This window comes from Strix aluco, chromosome 1 (genome assembly GCF_031877795.1).
Source record: "Strix aluco isolate bStrAlu1 chromosome 1, bStrAlu1.hap1, whole genome shotgun sequence".
Taxonomy (NCBI): Eukaryota; Metazoa; Chordata; class Aves; order Strigiformes; family Strigidae; genus Strix; species Strix aluco.
In genome coordinates this window covers 97,574,180-97,592,683 of record NC_133931.1, presented here as the reverse complement: position 1 = coordinate 97,592,683, position 18,504 = coordinate 97,574,180, and the positions used below count along the sequence as shown (strand labels likewise).

The following is an 18,504-nucleotide window of genomic DNA, read 5'->3' as shown; positions in this document are numbered from 1 at the left end:
ATTTTTTAATTGTACAGTAAATCCAGCATTAGAATTTGTACTATTGGATGAAAAAGACATCAGCTATGTAAGAATGCTGCTCCAGGATAAATTCATTTGGCCAAATCAAATTTTGCCGTGAAGTTTTGACGAGCAAGCTTGAAGCTAGAACAAGTATTATCTGTTGTCTCATACTTGGCACAAACCTCCACGTTGTGATCTGGCTAATCTGACAGAAAAGTAATTACACTTCATCTAGGTCAGCTTTGAACATGGGGCAATCTACCACCATGATCATGGAGCCATAGCCCATGGAAAAGCAGGATATATGAAAAACAAGCCCATACAGAAATTAAAAATATTTATTTCTGAAGATATTTACCTTGATAGGCATAAAGCATTTCCCAATTTCATACAGAAATACATAAAACATGCATAGACCAATATGGCCTACTTCAATGTGTATTCAACATGGTAAATATAATGAAGAACTTGTGTGAATATAAATACAAAACACAAAAAATAAGCATGTAAGATTCAACCTGTCAGCAGATTCAACAATGTGAACAAATTTACTGCTATAAACATTCACCCAATATTAGCCTTTTGACATAATTCAAAACAACCCTTTGTCTCAATGAATTTCCACCAAACAAGGCACTGAATAAATCTTACAACAGCCGCTGGTACATCCCCACTTCAGTGCATTTTTGGTGGCATGTAAGACACAACAACCTCTATTATTAGAACTTCAGTTAGCCAAATATCCTTGTTATGGGAAACCTAGTAGTGTCCTCTTAACTTTTATCTTATGTTGAAGAGTCCTTTGGTATCCAAAACCAAAGGACTTCGACTATGCAAACAAACCACAGTGTCTAACCCACATTCAGATAACTCTGGTTGTACAAGTAAACTAGACTTCTGAAAATAGGCAAAGGGTTGCAGCTGATTAGTAAAGGCAATAACAAGGTGTAAAAATACTCTAGCAGGAGTGCAACAAACAGTACGCGAGGTAGACATGTATATATGCAGTAAGTCCTGATTAAAGTAGCTCCGTGGCTTTCATTTTTGCATTTTAATCAAAAGGCAGAGTTTTTTGCTTTGAAGTTTGTCCACTAAGATCTTGCCTTCTGTCCTTTCTAAGCACACCTGTGAGGTCTTCCTTGCAAGATGCTTTTGATGTAGACCCTGAAAGCTGCTCAATTGATAGGTAACGTTCCAGAAGTAATATTCAAATGTTTCTTCAGAAAGATGGCTTTTCATGTACGTTACTGTGGATTCCTCTTCACCTCCTCTACCAATCCATCTGAATTCTAGAATGATGAAATCCTTTGCTTTTATACCTCCAAACACGGGACTTTCTTAGTGATTTACTTTGCTGCACAAACACTTGGACGGAGAGGCCCTTCGCTGCCGTGGAATGTTAGAAGTCAAGAGAGAGTTTTGGTGACACTTTGTCAGCAAGTTTGATGGAGAAACATTCAGGTGATCTTCCCACTAAGATGCTTTCAGGCTTTCCCAGATGCTTTGCTTTTTGTTCGCCCTGTTATGTTTCAGCTTCCGCCCTTTCTGGAGCTCAGCCTTCAGCTTTGCAATACTGAAGGAAGCTTTGATACTGTTACCAATGGCTTCCAGCCTGCAAACCCAAGAAATATACATTTATGGTTACAATAATCAAGATGCATCTCCACTGTGCAGACATTAAGTTTTTGATTAAACAAGCCTCAGCCTAGATTTCTGCCATGGGCCTCAGTAACTGCTGATTGCTATAACTCTGTCAGAATTACACTAACTAAAGCCACTTGAAATATTGGATTCAGAATTTAAATGCAAACATTGAAGTAAGCTAAAATATTCAAATATAGATGCTCTAGAGTTCCTTAAATAGCACATATCGAGTCAAGAGGTCTTCAGTGTTATTCTTTTTGGCTGTTTTGTTTCTTTTAGGTAAACCTCTTCCTGGTTCCAATGAATGGGTGCGTTTTTCAAGTAAGTAAGCAAGCAAGCTTCATTTAAAAAAATGGTTTAAAGATTTCCAGGGCCTAAGTCTCACTCAAAATCATCAGGCTGACTGCTCCCATAAATCTTGTTCTGCTTGTGAAAGTAGCACTAAAGAGTCGTCTTTTGTATGGGCAAACTTCTGTATACCATACTTTTTTACACAGGCCAAACACTGAACGCTGGAGCCGATTTAGCTGTACTAACACTCAGCTTCAAAGCTGACTTCACCTCTGTGGGGTTTGTAGCTGCACCAAGTTCATGCATGCATCCCTGAACTGCACTGTGGAGTGATATTGCTGCCTACTGCTGCTCAATTTACTATGCATGGACCTCAAAGGGCAGTTCTGAAATTTAGTCCTACTCTCAAACATTAAATTGGGCTCAAATATTAATTTAGTCTTCATTTTCCCTTTCCTCAGCCTTTTTGCAGTCATTTCCATCACTAACATCCTGTACTCATTTTAACAGAGGTTTATTGAGCAATGTAAGAGATAAGGCAGGTAGAAATCCACCTCCTGCATTCTAAAAAGCCAGCCACACCTGTCAGGAGAAATGATATATTCAAAATCCAGATAGATCAATAATCTTCTTTATTTTCCCCTCCAGTAAAATGGAGTAAAGTATCTAAGAAAAAGGCATTCTGATTCAAGTTCATATCAGAATAGCTGGGACATTGTATTTTTGTGTAGTTAAGATAGTGCATGAGCACACTAAAATGACAGGCTCTATTTCTTTCTGTCAGTATTTCATGATTTCATACTCTTTTGAAGCTTGGTGTACTAAGCCTGCTTCTTCTAAGTAAATGGAGGATGCTAGGCAGAGCTCAGCACCCATGTCTTCACAAGCTAAAAACCCACTGCATGAAGAAAAGCCCTCAAGATATCCTCACTGATTCCTCTGTAACTCTTAAACTGAAATCACCAGCTAAGCCCACACTGGCCCGAAGGCAGGTGAACTGTGCTCTCTATTGCTACTCCGGGGAACTACAACAGGATGAGAAGAAACTCACCGCTTCATTTTCTTGCTGTCAACAAGCTGTCGGTTCATGCATTTAGGACCAATGCAATTACCAGCTTTGTTGCGGTGACGTGAGGTTTTCTCCATGGTGGACTGAGCCCTGTTAAAAGTGAAAAGGTGCTGCTGTTAGAAAAAAAAAAAAAAAAACAAAAAACCAAAAAACCCAACAAGTCTGCAGTCCACAAGGTGAGGCATCTCATCAACCACTTCTCAAGGCATGTAATAAGAGATCTTTCGGGGCCAAACCATAGTATGTATCACAGCAGTGGGAGCACTCAGGTAGGAGGCAAGGCTTTGGGGAGATTATTCACTCAGCAAGTGCCAGAATGAGTAAGTCTACCACAATCCATCCCTTTTACATGCACTGCCTTTTAAAGAGTAGCAACAATAGACGCACCAGAGATCTTTTCCCATCTGGCAGAAGTTCAGACATTTCTTGTCCTTCTGGTTGGCACATCGGCATCTGCTGCTAGGTTCAGCGAGCATCTCTGGCACCATGTCCTTAAGCGATCTTCTGGATCGAGAAGGGCCTCCGAGACCATACGGAACAGTCTTCCTATGATCAAAGAGACAACATGAAAGTCATTCAAATAATTCTGTGGCTTCAAAACAGCAAGGTATTTTGGGCAATCTTATCAATGGGATTGATTGCATGAGTAAAGGCTGTGGGACTGGGAATGCCTCGTTGGTCATAGTTTCCATGAAAATGTTTCTGATGATCCTGTAACATATTCATTAGCATGGCTACTGACAAAGCTAATGACCTTTTAATTGTGATTTCATAAAGCTGCTGTGCCTCCCTGTATGATAGAAAGCAATAAAACCTCATCACTTTGAACTTTGGCAACAGAGAAAGAAGCAATAGAAGTGAGGAACAGATCCTCTCAGCTCCAAGGAAACCCAGCAGCAGAACAAATCACAAAGTCAGTGTTTGTAGCATTAGGTGAGGCTCTGGCTCACTACTTTTTTGGTGGGGAGAGCGTTGAAATGGACACTGTGTATAACCCTATTAACACATGGGATGCATTAATTTGCACAGAGAGCAGCAAGAGGCGGTGAGGAGCCACCCCATGTCAAAGTAAGCCTTCCAGCCTCCTAACTTGTTGGAAAGAAAACCAGACAAAATCAGGCTGGCAAAACCGTGGTTTTGGCATTTTGTCTGCTTCTGATTCATAGTGAAAAGTATCCCACAGCCTTTGCTGAGCAGCACCCAAAGGAAATACTCCTATCCAGATTTTAGGAAGGCAGGTGCATTAGGGCTATTAGGAGTTATCTGCTCAGTCTAGATAACCAAACCCTGCTTGCTTTCTCCCAGTGAACACTCTCGCTGCTAAACTCGGCAGAAAGGTAACAGGAGAGGCTGTGCAAATAACTATTCCTTCCTCCCCGTCCCATTGCTGCAGGGGGGACTGCGGTTCTTAATTTTTCTCCTTCTACCCCCTCCTTCTCCTTTTTTCAACCAAAGCGGAACCCAGCGCTCGGCACCTGCCGAAGCCCCCCCCCCGGTACACTCACTCACTCGGGGGTGTTGATCCAGATGATGTCGAGGTGGCAGAAGTAGACGCACTCCTCGTCCAGCAGCGAGGAGCAGGAGCAGCGCCGGGCGCGGCGGTGCGCAGTGGTGGCGGGGGGCGGCGCGGCGCCCGCCTCGGCTCCGGGGGCTGCGGGAGGGAGCGGCAGAGGTCAGCACCCGCGGCAACCACGCACCCCGCGCAAGCTCGGCCGGCAGCCCCTCCCGACGCATCCTTCAGCCTCCTCGGGTCGCTTCCCCCCCCGCCCCCCAGGGAGCCCGGTTGCCACCCGGCAGCCCCCCGCGGGGCCGGACCCGGGCGGCGGCGAGCGGCTGGGGGCCGGCACGTACCTGCCGGCAGCAGCCCCGGGCAGAGCACGAAGAGCAGCGAGACGATCATCTGGGTATAATCCATAGCAGGCAGCGGAGAGCAAAAGGAACGGGGCAGGGAAAAGGGAAAAAATTAATAAAAGAGAAAAAAGGGGGAAAAATCTCTCCCGGCGTCGGGAGGCAGAGCGGTGTCCCGTCCCCGGCGGGGCGCGGCGCGGGGGCAGGCAGCGGCTCGGTGCGCCCCGGCGCGTCTGGCTGGCGCGGCGGTCCCCGGCGCCCTTTTATAGCGAACCCCCATGGAGCGGGTAAACAGCCCCGGCGCTATTTTATCCCGAGACAATGTTGTTCTGCTATTAGTCACCGCGCGGCAACGTGCGGGTCGAGATAAGGCCGGGCTGGAAAGGAAATCGCCTGCAAACTTCAGAGCGGCGGCGGGGGGGCCGGGGGGGGCCGGGGGCGACCCGGGGCGGGGCGGGGCGGGGCGGGGCGGGGGGGCGCCGCGGGCCGCGCCGCCAGCGGACCGCCAGGGGGCGCCCTGCTGGCCCGCGCCTCGCACCTGAGGGCGACCGGCGGGCTGAGCCGCCTGGCGGCGGCGCGCGGGGCCCGGCGGGGCAGCATCGCCCTCGCCGCAACAACAGTAATTATTGTGATTATTGTCAGCGTTGTTGTTGGTGGTGGTGGTGGTGTTGTTGTTGGTGCTGGTATTATAACAGCGGGGCGGGCCGGGCGGCGGCAGGCGCGGTGCCGCCCGCGGTGGAGGTGTCGCGGCCGCCCTTCAGGCTGGCGGCGGCCGTTGGAGCGGCTGCGCCGCCCGGCGCGGGCTCCTCTGGGCTCTGCCCGCTGCTCCCGCCGCCGCCGCCCCGGGGAAAGGCTTTGGCGAGCTGCCCTTCCTGCCCGTCCCCAGCCGACGAGGCAGCCGGCAGAGGGGCGCCGGGGGCTGCCGGCGGCGGCCGGAGGGCCGGGGCCGCGCCGAGGGGGTGCCCGGGAGCGGCGGGGGTGAGCGCGGCCTGGTGTGCCCGGCCCGCGCTCCGCGGGCCCAACCGAGTGTGCTCCGGGGGGGGGGGGGGGTGTGGGTTTGGCAGCAGCGGTGAGACGGGGTATGACCCCCCTTTTCTTCCGTGGCAAGGCAGGGCGCCGCGCCACAGCGCCTTTTGGGGTGCGGGCCGGGCGAGCGGCAGCAGCAGGCGCGTAAAGCCGGGGATGTTCGGGCAGGAGGAGGAAAGACCCGTGTCTGGCCTTTGCCTTTGGCTCCTACCGCTACCTCTGGCAAGGTCAGGGTGAGGTTTTTTTCCGGCACGTTTATATTTGCTGCCTTGTGTCGAGGCGCGGTAGCTGTCAGCGTGGAAGCTGGACGGTCGAGAAATGGCCGCGGCAATGCCATCACAAATGTATGCATGCACGAAATCCGCTGAGCTCCTAACTGAGAAAGCCAGGCTCTGAATATAAACTCAAGTGAACTCAAATGCCTGTGATCCGATGTGGAGCCGTCCTGCTGCAAAGCGTGCCAATTTCACCTATGATAAATAGATAAGACTCTCATGGTATTTGTGGTATTTCCGTGCACTGTGCTGTAATAATAGAAATGACCTTGGATATCACAAAGACCAAGGCTGTTAACTGCAAGTTGCATTGTAATCTCGCAGGTGAATGGCCATTTTTTTAAAGTATCGAATTACTGTGCTGCTGTATCATACTGGACAGACTGTCTGCAAGCGTGCTGAGTCAGAATAAAGGTCCATTTAGCTGGTATCGTTTCTCCCACAATGGCTGTTGGCAGATGGTACGAGAAAGAGTACAGGAAAGGAATGCAAGTGGAGACTAAGCCTTTCCTCGGTTTAACCTCTCTGCTTCTAACAGGATAGAGTGTGGGGGCTTTCCGAGCAACAGCAAGTATTCAGACCGTTAGGTTGAATAAATGCCAGTGGCCCCATTCTGAGGTGGTCGTACCTTTTTATCAAAGGCTCTCTAAAAACTGCCCTATAAAACATCTGTGAGTGGAGAAAGCTGGGTTATACAGTGGTTTTTTTCACACCTTTCCAGCGTGGGAGTATTTTTCAGAGCAGGGATTGTATCTTCTTGTGTATTATGTTTTCTTGTGTATGTAGGGCAGCACTTATCAGAATACCAATGTACCTGTACCTGTTGTGTGTGAATTGTTGCCGTTATGATAAGAATCTACCAGCAGAGGTCACCTAGCTACACATTAAAAGTAATCGTAGCCCACCGAAGTGATAGACTTTATCAGTATCCAAAAGTTGAGAAAAAAATTAGATTCTCTTTTTTTTTCCTTGGCTTCTTGGTGGTTAAAAAAAAAAAAAAGAAACACAAAGGAGTTGTGTGGGTCGAAAGATAGCTATCATTTCTGTATAGAATACAAATATACATAGTCTTTCCAGGCTGGTCACTTAAAGACTGTATTTCATGCCAGCACTTACTTAAAAGAGATATTTTTCTGAGATTCCTTTTTCAAAGATGTGCATTTGAAGCCAAAATGACTCACATCGGTGTAAGATATTTTCAGCTTTGTCAAAATGCCTTGTTAGAAGGTATTTTGTTAGCTGGCAAAAATGTCATGCATGTTTCCTTTGAGTAACAAAGCACAAACATATCGCAGGGACCTCTGAAGGTGCTTTTTTTTTTTTTTTTTCCTGAAAAAACAAAAACATCTTCAGCAATTTTTGGTAAGGATTCACAAATATTATTGTTGTCAGAGATCCATATCCTCTGATTCAGCGATTTCTGATAGCTCTACTTACAGATCTTGAGACTAACCAGAATCAAGCTATTCCTGTTGCTTGTTCGAGTAATGCAAAAACAAATTTATGTTCGTTTGCCAGTGGCCCGGGTGGGTCATTTCAGGCCGTGGGGATTGCCAGGCCAGAAGGTGAGTTTCTCCGGGAAGGGGTAACCCCCTGACCCTTCCTTGGACACTGGGAGGTAGCGGGCAGGTCTGTGCCATGCAGAAATACCCTTTGGGAGGTTTGCCAAAGAAGGAAGATTTGCTCACTCTGTAGCTGTTTATAGCAGGAGTCTGTAACAGTGTGGGTCACAGTAGAGTTCTTATAAAATAAGCAGAACAGGACTAAACTTTGGCTAGCAGTCAGTGTTTGCAGAGTGGAAATACAAAGTCGTGGGCGATCGCACAAAGTCATGTACTCAACAAGTCGCCCCGGCGCACGCCAAGCTGGCTTGCCCCAAGGGCCGGGAAGTTTACGCTGGGGTTGCAAGGCTGCCTGTTTGGGCGAGGGTGGAAGCAGGCGTTGAGGCTGACTGCTCCTGCAGTGGGCTCCTTCCCTTTTGAGCCGGAGTACCTTGGCCAGCCGCAGCTGAGGCACTGCGTGATGGGGTGAAAACTTAGCTGGCCAGCCAGGCTCTGGTTTTAGTGTTCCAGCTGGAAAAGGCCATGGCACTGACTGAGTTTTCTAAAGGACATTTTGTATAGTGTCAGAAATGTGAAATGCCTGCTTATCAGCAAAACAATAAAAGGAGATTGTAAAACTGTGCCTTTCTGTCTAAGGAACAAGGGGAGCAACATGCTGTTTTCTGCAGATTTGAAACACAATTCTCAATTAAGTGAAAGTTGCATAACTTCTCCCTCTTGCTCGCTGCCCCTCTTGCACCTTACTTTCCTCTTAGGGGCCATCCAGTCCGCATGTTCCCCTTCTTACACAAGAGGAGGGGGGGAGATTATATTTACATAACACACAAATTAAAGAACTAACTAGTTTAAAGCTTCTTGGAAATTACCTTACTGTTGTCTGTCAGTAACCAGCCCACAATGGTTTGAATTCCCCTTACGGATATGAGGGTCCTTGGGCAGAAGCATGATTTCTTGCAAGCCAACTTTCTCCATTTCGCCCCATCTCCGGTTAGTGACATTTGTTAAAGTGCCTGCCTCACATTGCACTTGTGGACCTCTTGAAGTGCTGAGGAGAGGAGGAAGGTCAGCTGCTCCCCAGCAGCCTCTGCCCCACCTGCTTGTAGCACGCAGATGGATCGTCTCCCCAGCCCAATACCACCAGCAGTCATTTTCCTTCCAAAATTCACTCCACATACAAACCCCTGGTTAAACTAGGGAGGAAGGTGGCAGCTATATGATGCTTGGCACAGAAGAGCCACCATCAGATGAGGAAAGAAAGCTCTTGCAGGCCATGCGTGTCCTGGCACCAGGTGGCAGTGACTAGATACCATTTAAAACACAGAAATCAAACCCAGCTTAGAGCTTAAATAGAGGAGAAAATCAACTTCACTGAGCAAAGTTCACAGTTTCTCCCAGGGCTAAAATTGTTATTACCGGAAACAGAAGAAGGACGGTTTGCAAAGACTCGAGTTCCAGAGGTACTGTTGTGAAACCTTCCCCCTGCTTGTACTTTCCACAACAAAGAACTGGAAGCATCAGGGAAACATTTCGCTGGAAGCCAAGCCAATTTTTAAATGAGGGGAAACATCAGGTAGGAAAAGGGAAAAGGCTTAAATCGTCTGGGAATAAAGAATCCACCTAACTTTTAGGTGAGAGTTAACAGGAACTTCTCCCTTTCTTTTACTGCCCATCTCTGCCTGGCTGTCATGGGAGACAGTGTCCCCTTCCCACTGCAGCAAGCCACGGGGGTGCTGGAGATACCTGGCCATCCCCTGTTCCAGCTGGCCATAGCAGCTTCTCCTGTTCCCATCTTTTACTCTCCGTTTGCTCTTGTGCAGGAGCCGCAAGCGGAGGATCAGGAGCAAGGCAAAAGGTTAAGCTCTGTGCGTGTAACACGGGGCAGGCGACTGGAGCCCTCCCTCCCAGGCTTTGTGTGAGTGACAGGGGTGACCTGGACTGCCGAGGGAGTGCCCTGCGTGGTGCCAGGATGGCGCCCTCACCAGCAGGCTCAGGCAGATCGTTATTTCGGCCAGGTAGCTCAGGATCCTGCACGCAGACACCCCGAAGGATTTAGATCCCTAGCCCTTTGGTGTTATAGACAGTTTCTCCTGTGGTGCTTAAATTGGATTTCATTTCTTAATTGACCTGAGTTTTTCTCATGTCACTGGCAATATTAGTAGATGTTATAAGGCAAAGACCTCCCTTCTGGCCCAGAAAATCTCAAATTGTGAAGCCTGGGGAAATTCTGGAGAAGGAGCAATGTGTCTTATCCCTGTGCTCTTGCAGACACATCCACCATCCGCCACCTCAGCCACAAAATGCTGGGCTGGATAGTCTGATCCCATGGGACTGTGATATATTCTCATAGCTATGCTTGGACTCCAAGTTTGTTTTGAAAAAAAAAGTATTTCTGCATGGTCTTCAGCTCCATTCCATCAGTTAAGTTCCAAATACAAGCAGTATGAATTACATCTTCTAGAAGTGTGAAAAGATGGTAAAAGGTTACGTGTGTCAATCACATGTACAATCAGCCTTTTAAGAATGGGTTGAGCAAGTAAGAGTTTAACAAAGATTACCATCAATAAATACAAGAGATTAGTGCAAAGGCTGCAACAGAAGGGTTTGGTGAAGAAAAGGAAAATACGGAACAGAAAGTGTCACTTGTAGAAAACCAGATCTGGTTCTGTATACAACCTTTTCTAGGAATACAGCAGCATATGATAGAATACTTATTTGCCAATAACAGTTAGTGGAAAATGTGCTTTATCAGGTTTGTTTACTTCTTGGCAAGTCTGGCTTGCAAGGAAGTCAAACCCAACACATCCAATTAGAAAATCTTCCAAAGCAAATCACTGAGAGCAGCACACAGCTCTGACTGATCATCTTGCTCCTATCAACAGCGCATTTCAGAGTTTCATGTTCTTTAGTAAATGCCACTTTCCCATAGTCTTGGCAAAGAATCAACGATGCCATCCCAGTGCCCAGAGTTGGAAACTGAAGCAAGGAGGTCAGTACACATCCTGGCTAACAGTAGATACTCTGTGACGGTTTCTAAATTAGATGAACGTCTTAGCTCACCTAGTGTCTGAATTGCCCTCTAGACTTTGGAAAGGGGCCTAAAGTGTTGACAGACCTAAATTTAGGTACCGTCCTCTTTTTAACATCTAGAGTTAGCTGGGGATGAATCCAAGCCGGTGACTTGCCCAGGGTCTGTGAGGAATTGCTGGGGAGGGTGGAGAAATTAGTTGAGTTCCTCAAACCTGCCTGCTACATTATCAGCCCTCTCCAGTATACAGAGGTTTGCTTATCAAAACTGATTTTTTAGCTTTTTTGATTTGTCCATCTCTTGGGTTTTATGTTGCTTTGCTCAGAAAAGGTACTTGTGAGATCTTCATTTCATGCAGCTCGCTCAGAGACACTTCTTCGAATTAATGAATTTAACTGACTTTTCATGCCTAGTTTTTTCACCTACAATGTGGCTTGCTCCGCCTTTGAATGAGACTGTCTCCAAAGACTGAAGTTAGTAGATGGCTGAGAGCTACATGGCTCTACCCTTTCCTGAGTGCATAAAAGCCTTGCTGAAATGAAGGTAATTAGCCAACGCATTGTTCTAAGAACAGTGTTGAACTTTCTTTACAGCACAGCCCTTTTGCTACCACATGTACCCCCCTGTGACTGTTTTGCCACCTCTGTTTTGGGCCTGGGGTTAGATGAGAAAAACCATGGGTTTAGATGCGGCCTGAGCCATAGGTATGAGTTTGTTTTTCTTTGGTTACTTATTCCAGATACTTGCTTTGCTCCTAAATTCGTTAGCACTACGCTTCCATGTGTCATTGCCTGGAAGGTGTATAGGAAAGCAGCCACATATGAACCAATGCTCCTAGCATTAAAGACCTACTCATTGTCCATTTGGGCAGATGCTTGTGTCTGTCTTTTTTTTGACCAAAGAAATGCTGACCGCCTCTCTCCAGCTGCAGTTCCTAGTCTTCATCTGCCCTTGTTTCTCCCAGGACAAGGCAGCTTTGTGAGGAAGCATTGCATTAAACATGCTCCAGCTGTTCCTTGCACCCAGTCTCAGCTTGAACAAGTTACACCAAAAGCTGTCAGAGGAGAGAAGCTGTAGACACAGCAAGTAAAAAAGAAATAAAATTTAGAAGCTCTCCTTCTTAGTTTTAAAGGGGCAATAGGAGGGACACCCTCTTATTTTTCAAGGGACATATACAGGTTAAGATATCTACTCTGTGTCTGAGGTAGAACACAGACCACACAGATCCAGGGGTTGTTATGGCAATTCCTCACTGGTGACACTGACAAGAAGGAGATTTTGTTACCTGTGAGGGCCAGGAAAACAGGAACAGCAGCTTGAGAATTGCCGATGCCCTAGCACTGGGCTAAGATCACCTTACGTCCACCACCCCCTGCATTCACTTGCAAGAACGAGCCTGTTCTCAAGTGGGCATGCAGCCTGCAGCGTCGGCACTGCCTCCAGCACACAACGATGTGCCTGGGAAATGCGAGGGGGTGAGGAACCACTGGAAGAGAAGTGGCTATATATGACTCCAGGTTCCTGTGAGCAGCTAAAAATCCAGGATGCCTAACAGGGCTGTATGTCGACACTTGCCATGTATGACACACAACATACAGGAATGAGGCCAGCTTTTCTGGCTGCTTTCACTAAGCATCCTTGAGGCATGTCTCTATTAGGAATTTTTCACCAGCTGTTTCCATTTTGGCTACTCAGCAGAACCTGAGCTGGTACCACTGTGAACCCCTCTGCAGGCTTGATGCCTGCAGCCAGAGCCTTCTGGTTTTGCTATTCCAAGCAGATTTGCTTGCTATGACAAAAAAAGGCGATGCAAATTCCTCAGTTTCCTGTATGTGTTCAGCATTATAGTTGGAGACATTCAGCTGAAGTGGTGGAAGCCTCAGTGGGAAAGGTATCATGCAGGACCTTTGCTCTGATGGACTGGTATAGCACAGTGCAGAACAAATGCAGGGCTGTGCTTTTGACAAAAATAGTTTGTGGATGATGAAGACTTCTTCCACCGTTAGTACTGCACATGCAGAAACGTACTTATGGTCCTTTGACTAATCCTGTTCAGATTAGCTAACTCTGAGTTGTAGTTACCCTGCTACCATTGGTGTCACTGTATGTGAGCAGCTAGTGCCTTAAGAATTGCTCCCTAATGTCATTTTCTCAACATTTATCATTTCTTCACAGTTTTTAATGACATCTTTTTCTTCTTTAAAGACAAACATATTCCACCTTTCCTAACAGGATTATGGTGTAAAACTGTAGTATTAGTTTCAATTTAAACAGACACAGCCACAAACAGCTGTTTCTTACACAGGGTTTAGGATGAGTCTTCTGAAAATAAGAACTGTGTATATCACACAGTAGAGTTCTAGCCATCAGCTAACAGAGCAGACCAGCTTTCCTCGAATTCTTGCAGATATTTTTTTTTTTTTCCAGTAAAAAGGCTCTTTCTGAAAACCTAAGCTAGTTTCACACCAGCTGAAACTGAGTGGAAGTGGTTTAATTTTAGTTTAGGAGGGCAGAATAGTCCAAACCTGATTGAAACAAAGTTTAGCATTGTGTTTTCAGTACATTTCAGCAGTGAGTTATCCATATGGTTTGTTCCTAGTTTCTAAAATGGCTTTAGAATCACACTTTTCTCTAGAACAATGAAACTTACTTAAAAGTCCAGGCTGAACACAAGGAACAGCAAGGGTATGATTCAAAGGCCTCAATTCTCAAGAGCTCTTCTCCTGACACCAGGTTTTTTATCCTTTCTCCAGCCACCATTGACCAGAACTGTATCTTTTCCCAGAAGAAGAGCTGGCACTAAATTTGAAAATGTTTTATTTTGCATAATGGCAAAAAGAAATAAAACACCTTGCTTCCTTTGCTGATACTTGCTCTTTGAATGGGGCCATATGACGCAGCTTAAAGCTTTGTTTATTTGCAGCTTGCTTGCTTCCCTGGCAAAGTGGAAGTCAAAAGCAACAAGGCAAAGTAACCCTCTCAAAACTCACTTATCTTCAGAGGAAACCAGTTCAGGATTAGGCAAACCAGAAATCCCCACTTCCTTTTTCTAGAGAAGTTACACTATCTGTTAATTAGCGTCTGCCTGTTTCATTTTCTTTCACTGCCCTTGTTATGAGAAAAGGAGGCAGCTTTTTCCATTCTGTCACTTCTCTCTCCATAAATACCAGTTGTGATACTTGAATGAAAATAGCATCCTGTTTTCCTTGCAGTTTGTTCAGAATTGTGTAAGATACTCCTTATAATGAGAAGGTGGGGTTTCTAAGACTCTTAGGAAAGAGATATTTTTACTGGAAACAGTCATCTTCAGCTAAGACCTTGCGTGCTATGCGTGTGCTGCGGTAGGCACATGTGCTGTACAGAAAATAAATGGTGGAAACTCACTTGGGGTGAATTGGCTGACTTCTCAGACCTTGCAAATGGCACTGTGCTAGGAGAAATTCTGGGAAATAAGTAAGTGGGGCCAGCATTGCCCGTTTCCAAAGATGCTGTTGGGAGTGCAGAGAAACCTGTATGGCGAAGGGCCGCAGTGCAAGGCTCCCCAGAGGAGGGCAGCTGTGCAAGCTGTTCAGAGGAGCCCTTGGAGTTGGTGCCCCGTCTCCTTGTCCTCCTCCTGAAGAACAGTTACGGTGAACTGCTGCTTTGAGATAGGGAACCTGCCATACATTTCCTTGTAGCAAAGTACACTGTAGCAAAAGAAGGTGCTGATTAGTTGCATGCAATCTAAACTGCTGTTCTGTAAAAGTAAAATTTTTTTTTTTCCTTTCTTTGGTCTTATCACCAAGGGCATGGTTTTCTCGAAGGTTATTTGGCAGCCCAGAGTCTTGAAGCAGATGTGTTGGCCCACTGCATAAGAAATACAGCTAAGCAATGAAGGAACGACAAAGTGCTGCATCCTCTATGCAATGTAACATTGACGTTTAACTTAGTCCCACAGCAGCACGAACCATGTAAGAGGCATGAAAGATGAAAATCTCAGGGGGTCAAGCCTAAGGCAGGGCACGAGGAAGAAATACGCATTTTTGGGGGCCATTCAAGAGAGACATTTCCAACAGAAGATCCATGCAACTGCCAAAATTGCAGGGTCCCCACTGCTGGGCTCATTTGAACATGTAACCTGTGCTCAGGTGTTAACTATGTGACCAATTCCACTGGTCACATTGGTATCAAGTGTTTGCAGAGTGAGTGTCAGATGTGTCTCCTTTTGATGGGTGCCAGCACACGGCAGAGTGCAGGTGACAGAAGTATTTCAAACATCTCTGGAGGTATTGCATCCCTGTGAATACTACTAAGAAAGGAAATTCATGTTTCTGGGCTCACGGGTGCATACGGTCACCCTGCTGTGGTCACCTACCTCTTGTGGAGTGCGCCCCTGGCATATAAAAGCCAAACCTCAGGAGCTTCGCTGAGCAGAGGACATTTCTCTTTTTAGGAGGCTTGCTCTTAGTCTAAGGGGCTTCAGGGAATATTGTGGGATTTTTCCCCATTCAGCTCTGTCAGAGGTGTGGTTCTCTCACCACAAGGATTTAGTGATGTTTTCCACATGTCTGGGCATATTAGAAATATTACCACAGGCCACTATTCTGGATTTTAAAAGTGGCCGTTGACATTTCTTTCAAAGTTCCTCCCTGGACAGGGAGACCAAGTGTAGGAAAATACCAACTTGGAGGCACAGAAAGATCCAGGGCTAGTCTCCAGTTGTGATACAGTTACTATTATGGAGACCTACTTCATTATAATAACAGACTTCAGTGGTGCAATAAACTCTGTGACGCATACCCTATGGCATAAAACAAACAAAACCAACTCTCCCTTCATGGACCTAGCAATTATTTTTTAAGTTCCCACCTGGGGGAGGCCAGCAACAGGTTTATAGTGGGAAAAGAGGCTGCAAAAAGGACAAGGACAACCTGGACAGAAGAAGATGAGAATGTTGTAGAAAGTTAAGGCATATGGATCTGTTTTCTGAAGGAACTTCTTCCCCAGGTTCGGCAGGGTGGATCTGAATGGAAGGAGGGAAGCACAGGTGGTTCAGCGCAGGGAATTGATACCTCAACTCAGCATCAAGGTCCTAAAGGAAATTGGAGGAGAAGAGAGAAGTAGCTCTTTCCCTCAGTAGTGCTATAATCCTGGTCCATCCTGGCCTGGAGAGGCTCAGCTACTCAAGACTAAAAAGTTGTGATACTGTGGATGATGACAACAAGCAACTGCAAAAAAACTGCATTTGTTTAATAGCTAAAAGTTGAGGCTGGGACTTTCACTAGAAAAAAGCCTAAACCAAATTTCTAGTAAACTGGGCACATCTTGCCTGGATTATGTAGATACCCCAATTAAAGCATCCCGCTGGACTCCTTGTGCCGTTGGCTGAATTTCCCCTCCCAGACCATCTGACCACAACTTGCTCTCTCAGAGGGCTTCCAGGTTTGCATTTATTGTTCAAACTAATCAACTTGTTTTGATAAAAACAGGAAAATGGGAACGCTGAGGCTTTTAGTTTCTGATACGCATCGTACTACACTGTTACTGTCACCGAAAAGAGCTGGAGCCTGACCGTGCTTGTCTCCTTCAGCTTTACTACAGCCCTCATGCCTCTAGGTGGTGCCTCGCTCTAAAGTTTAATGCCAGGAGCTGGGGAGCAGCAGCCTCAGGCTGGGTTTTGCCCAGCAAGTGATACCAGCCGTCACAACACCCACCGTGCCCTTCCCGGGGGGGGCAGAGGGGGCTCAGCAGGACTGCCTGCTTTGCTTTCACCAAAGTATTGCTAGAATCACTTTGCTTTCACCAAAGTATTGCTAGAAAAGTGTACTTGCTTTAGGCAAAGGAGCCACAGCTAGAACTAGAGGGATCCCCCATAGCAACAGACATATCTGCAGTTCATCCAGACTCCACATACTGACTTCATCCAGAGCTGACTGACACACCTTCATTTAAAGCCGCTGTGGGTCAGGCCCCTAATCCCAAAGAAAACTCAGTTGCTTTGCTTTTAGGCTGCTGGAAAGCCCTGTTGTCTAGAGAACTGCTGTCTGTAAGGAGATGTAACCAATTTTATACCCTTCAGAAGGAAGTGTTAGAAGAGAAAAATGAAATGGGCAGGCTCGTGGGTCATCAGTGGGAACGGGTGCCTATTTTTTTCCCACTCTGTAGCCTATTTTGCTAACCTGGGCTGTGTGACAAGTCTGTGTGTGGGGCAGGAGCAACTCTTGGGAACACCTGTGGAGCAAAGGATGCCAGTAGATGGTATAGAGCTGTTCCCTATCCTCAGCTGTGAGGAAGAGCAATATTAGGGATTGGAATTGGAAAGATACACTGGGTTTGTTAGGTGTGGAGAAAGCAATTCTTGGTATTTCTCTTTACAACTCTGAGGTGAGGGACATCCACCAGGGATGTTCACAGCCTTGGGGTGATGGCAGCACAACTCTTCATCATGTCTCCTCTTTTTCAACTACGCAGCTAGGAAACAGAACACACCTTCTGTTTTGGAGCAAACTATTTAGACGCATAGCCGTGCAAAGTCCAAATCAGCCCTGACATGGCCGAGACACCCCAGCTCCCACCTACTTGGGGTGCATTTATCTACGTCCCGCTCACACTGGAATGACACAGCTCCCTGACTCCTACTTGGGAAGATGGGAGCTATCTTGGAAGGCTTGCTATTTTCTTTCCCGCTGTATCCTCCTCTTGAGAGGAATGACAGTGCCCTGTATATGGTATGGGGAAGAAGAATTTGCCCTTGGGCTTCCTCCTTGCCCCTACACGTTTCCATGTACTTACATTTAAGGAGGGAGCAAACCTGGGACAAAGGAGGAGGTGGTGTCACAGCTGGAGGGCCATCTGAGGAGGGTCATCACATGAGTTCATCCCTGAAGCAGGACATGCCCAGCGGGAGGAGGGGGAACATGTTCTCTGACAGGCACTGCTCTCCTGAACAGGCTAAAAGGATTAGCCCTTGGATTTGTTTTTCAGATGATCCCATGCTAACAGCTTTGGGTGGATTTGGGCAGACTTCCCCACATCGAGTCCTTTGACCTTCTAATCCTTCTGAAATAACCTGTTCCTTCCCCTCCTCCCCATCCCACCAGATCGTCTTTTGTTGTTTTTCTCCTCGGACATGTTTTGAGAGCTTGCAGCAGCTTTTCTGGTGGGCTGGGTAATTAGCTGGCAGCTCCGGCTCTTTCCTCCCGCGGGGCTGTACCTGGGGCTATGCTTATTTCAGGGTGCTGCTTGACGAGTGTGTTAGACTTGCAATTTGAAAGTTTTTCAGGGCTAAATCCAAACTTAGGCTTTTATGATAAATAATAAGGAATGTCTCTGACTTCTTTTCCCTTATATTAATTTCTTCATCCCTCACTGTAGCTGGCAGACCCAAAGGATTACGCAGTTCTAAAAGAGGAAGAAAAGAAACCTGGAAAAAAAGAAAATTACAGCTGGTAACTGAGACCAGATATAGCTGTGGTGCAGATGGGACAGGGAGGAAAAAAAGAAAGCTGGAGAGGGCCCTGGGGGGGAGATGGCTGCGGAGGTGGTCACGTAACTGAGATGAAATATTAAAGATCTGGAGTGTGGGGGAGATGCCAAACGTCCTAAAACCACTGCAAATATGGCCACTAAAAGCTGCGTGAAGGTGTCTTTTACAGGCCCTGATTCAGCTACATAATTTTGAGGCCCTGAAGGAAGCAACCCTAGTAATGGCACATCCATAGGGAGGTTCAGTTGGCTTCAGCCAGAGGATGAGCACATGCTGTGTTTTTTCCCAAAGATGGG

General features: G+C 46.7%; 1 protein-coding gene and 1 long non-coding RNA gene across 2 annotated transcripts in view; one reads left to right on the top strand and one right to left on the bottom strand.

Moving 5' to 3' along the window:
• Nucleotides 1–323: 323 nt before the first annotated feature.
• EDN1 (endothelin 1) lies at nucleotides 324–5,069 on the bottom strand. The gene is made up of 5 exons (XM_074828351.1): nucleotides 4,859–5,069; nucleotides 4,517–4,658; nucleotides 3,395–3,553; nucleotides 2,990–3,097; nucleotides 324–1,615 (listed from the first exon to the last, which is right to left on the bottom strand). Exons 1-5 carry the CDS (start codon nucleotides 4,920–4,922, stop codon nucleotides 1,477–1,479), a joined length of 612 nt encoding a protein of 203 aa, XP_074684452.1. The 5' UTR covers nucleotides 4,923–5,069; the 3' UTR covers nucleotides 324–1,476.
• A 328-nt stretch (nucleotides 5,070–5,397) lies between these two features.
• LOC141925016 (uncharacterized) overlaps nucleotides 5,398–18,504 on the top strand; it is a 36,080-nt gene continuing 22,973 nt past the window's right edge. The window contains exon 1 of the long non-coding RNA XR_012623730.1: nucleotides 5,398–5,474. This is a non-coding gene — a long non-coding RNA (uncharacterized LOC141925016). The remainder of the gene's footprint in view (nucleotides 5,475–18,504) is intronic.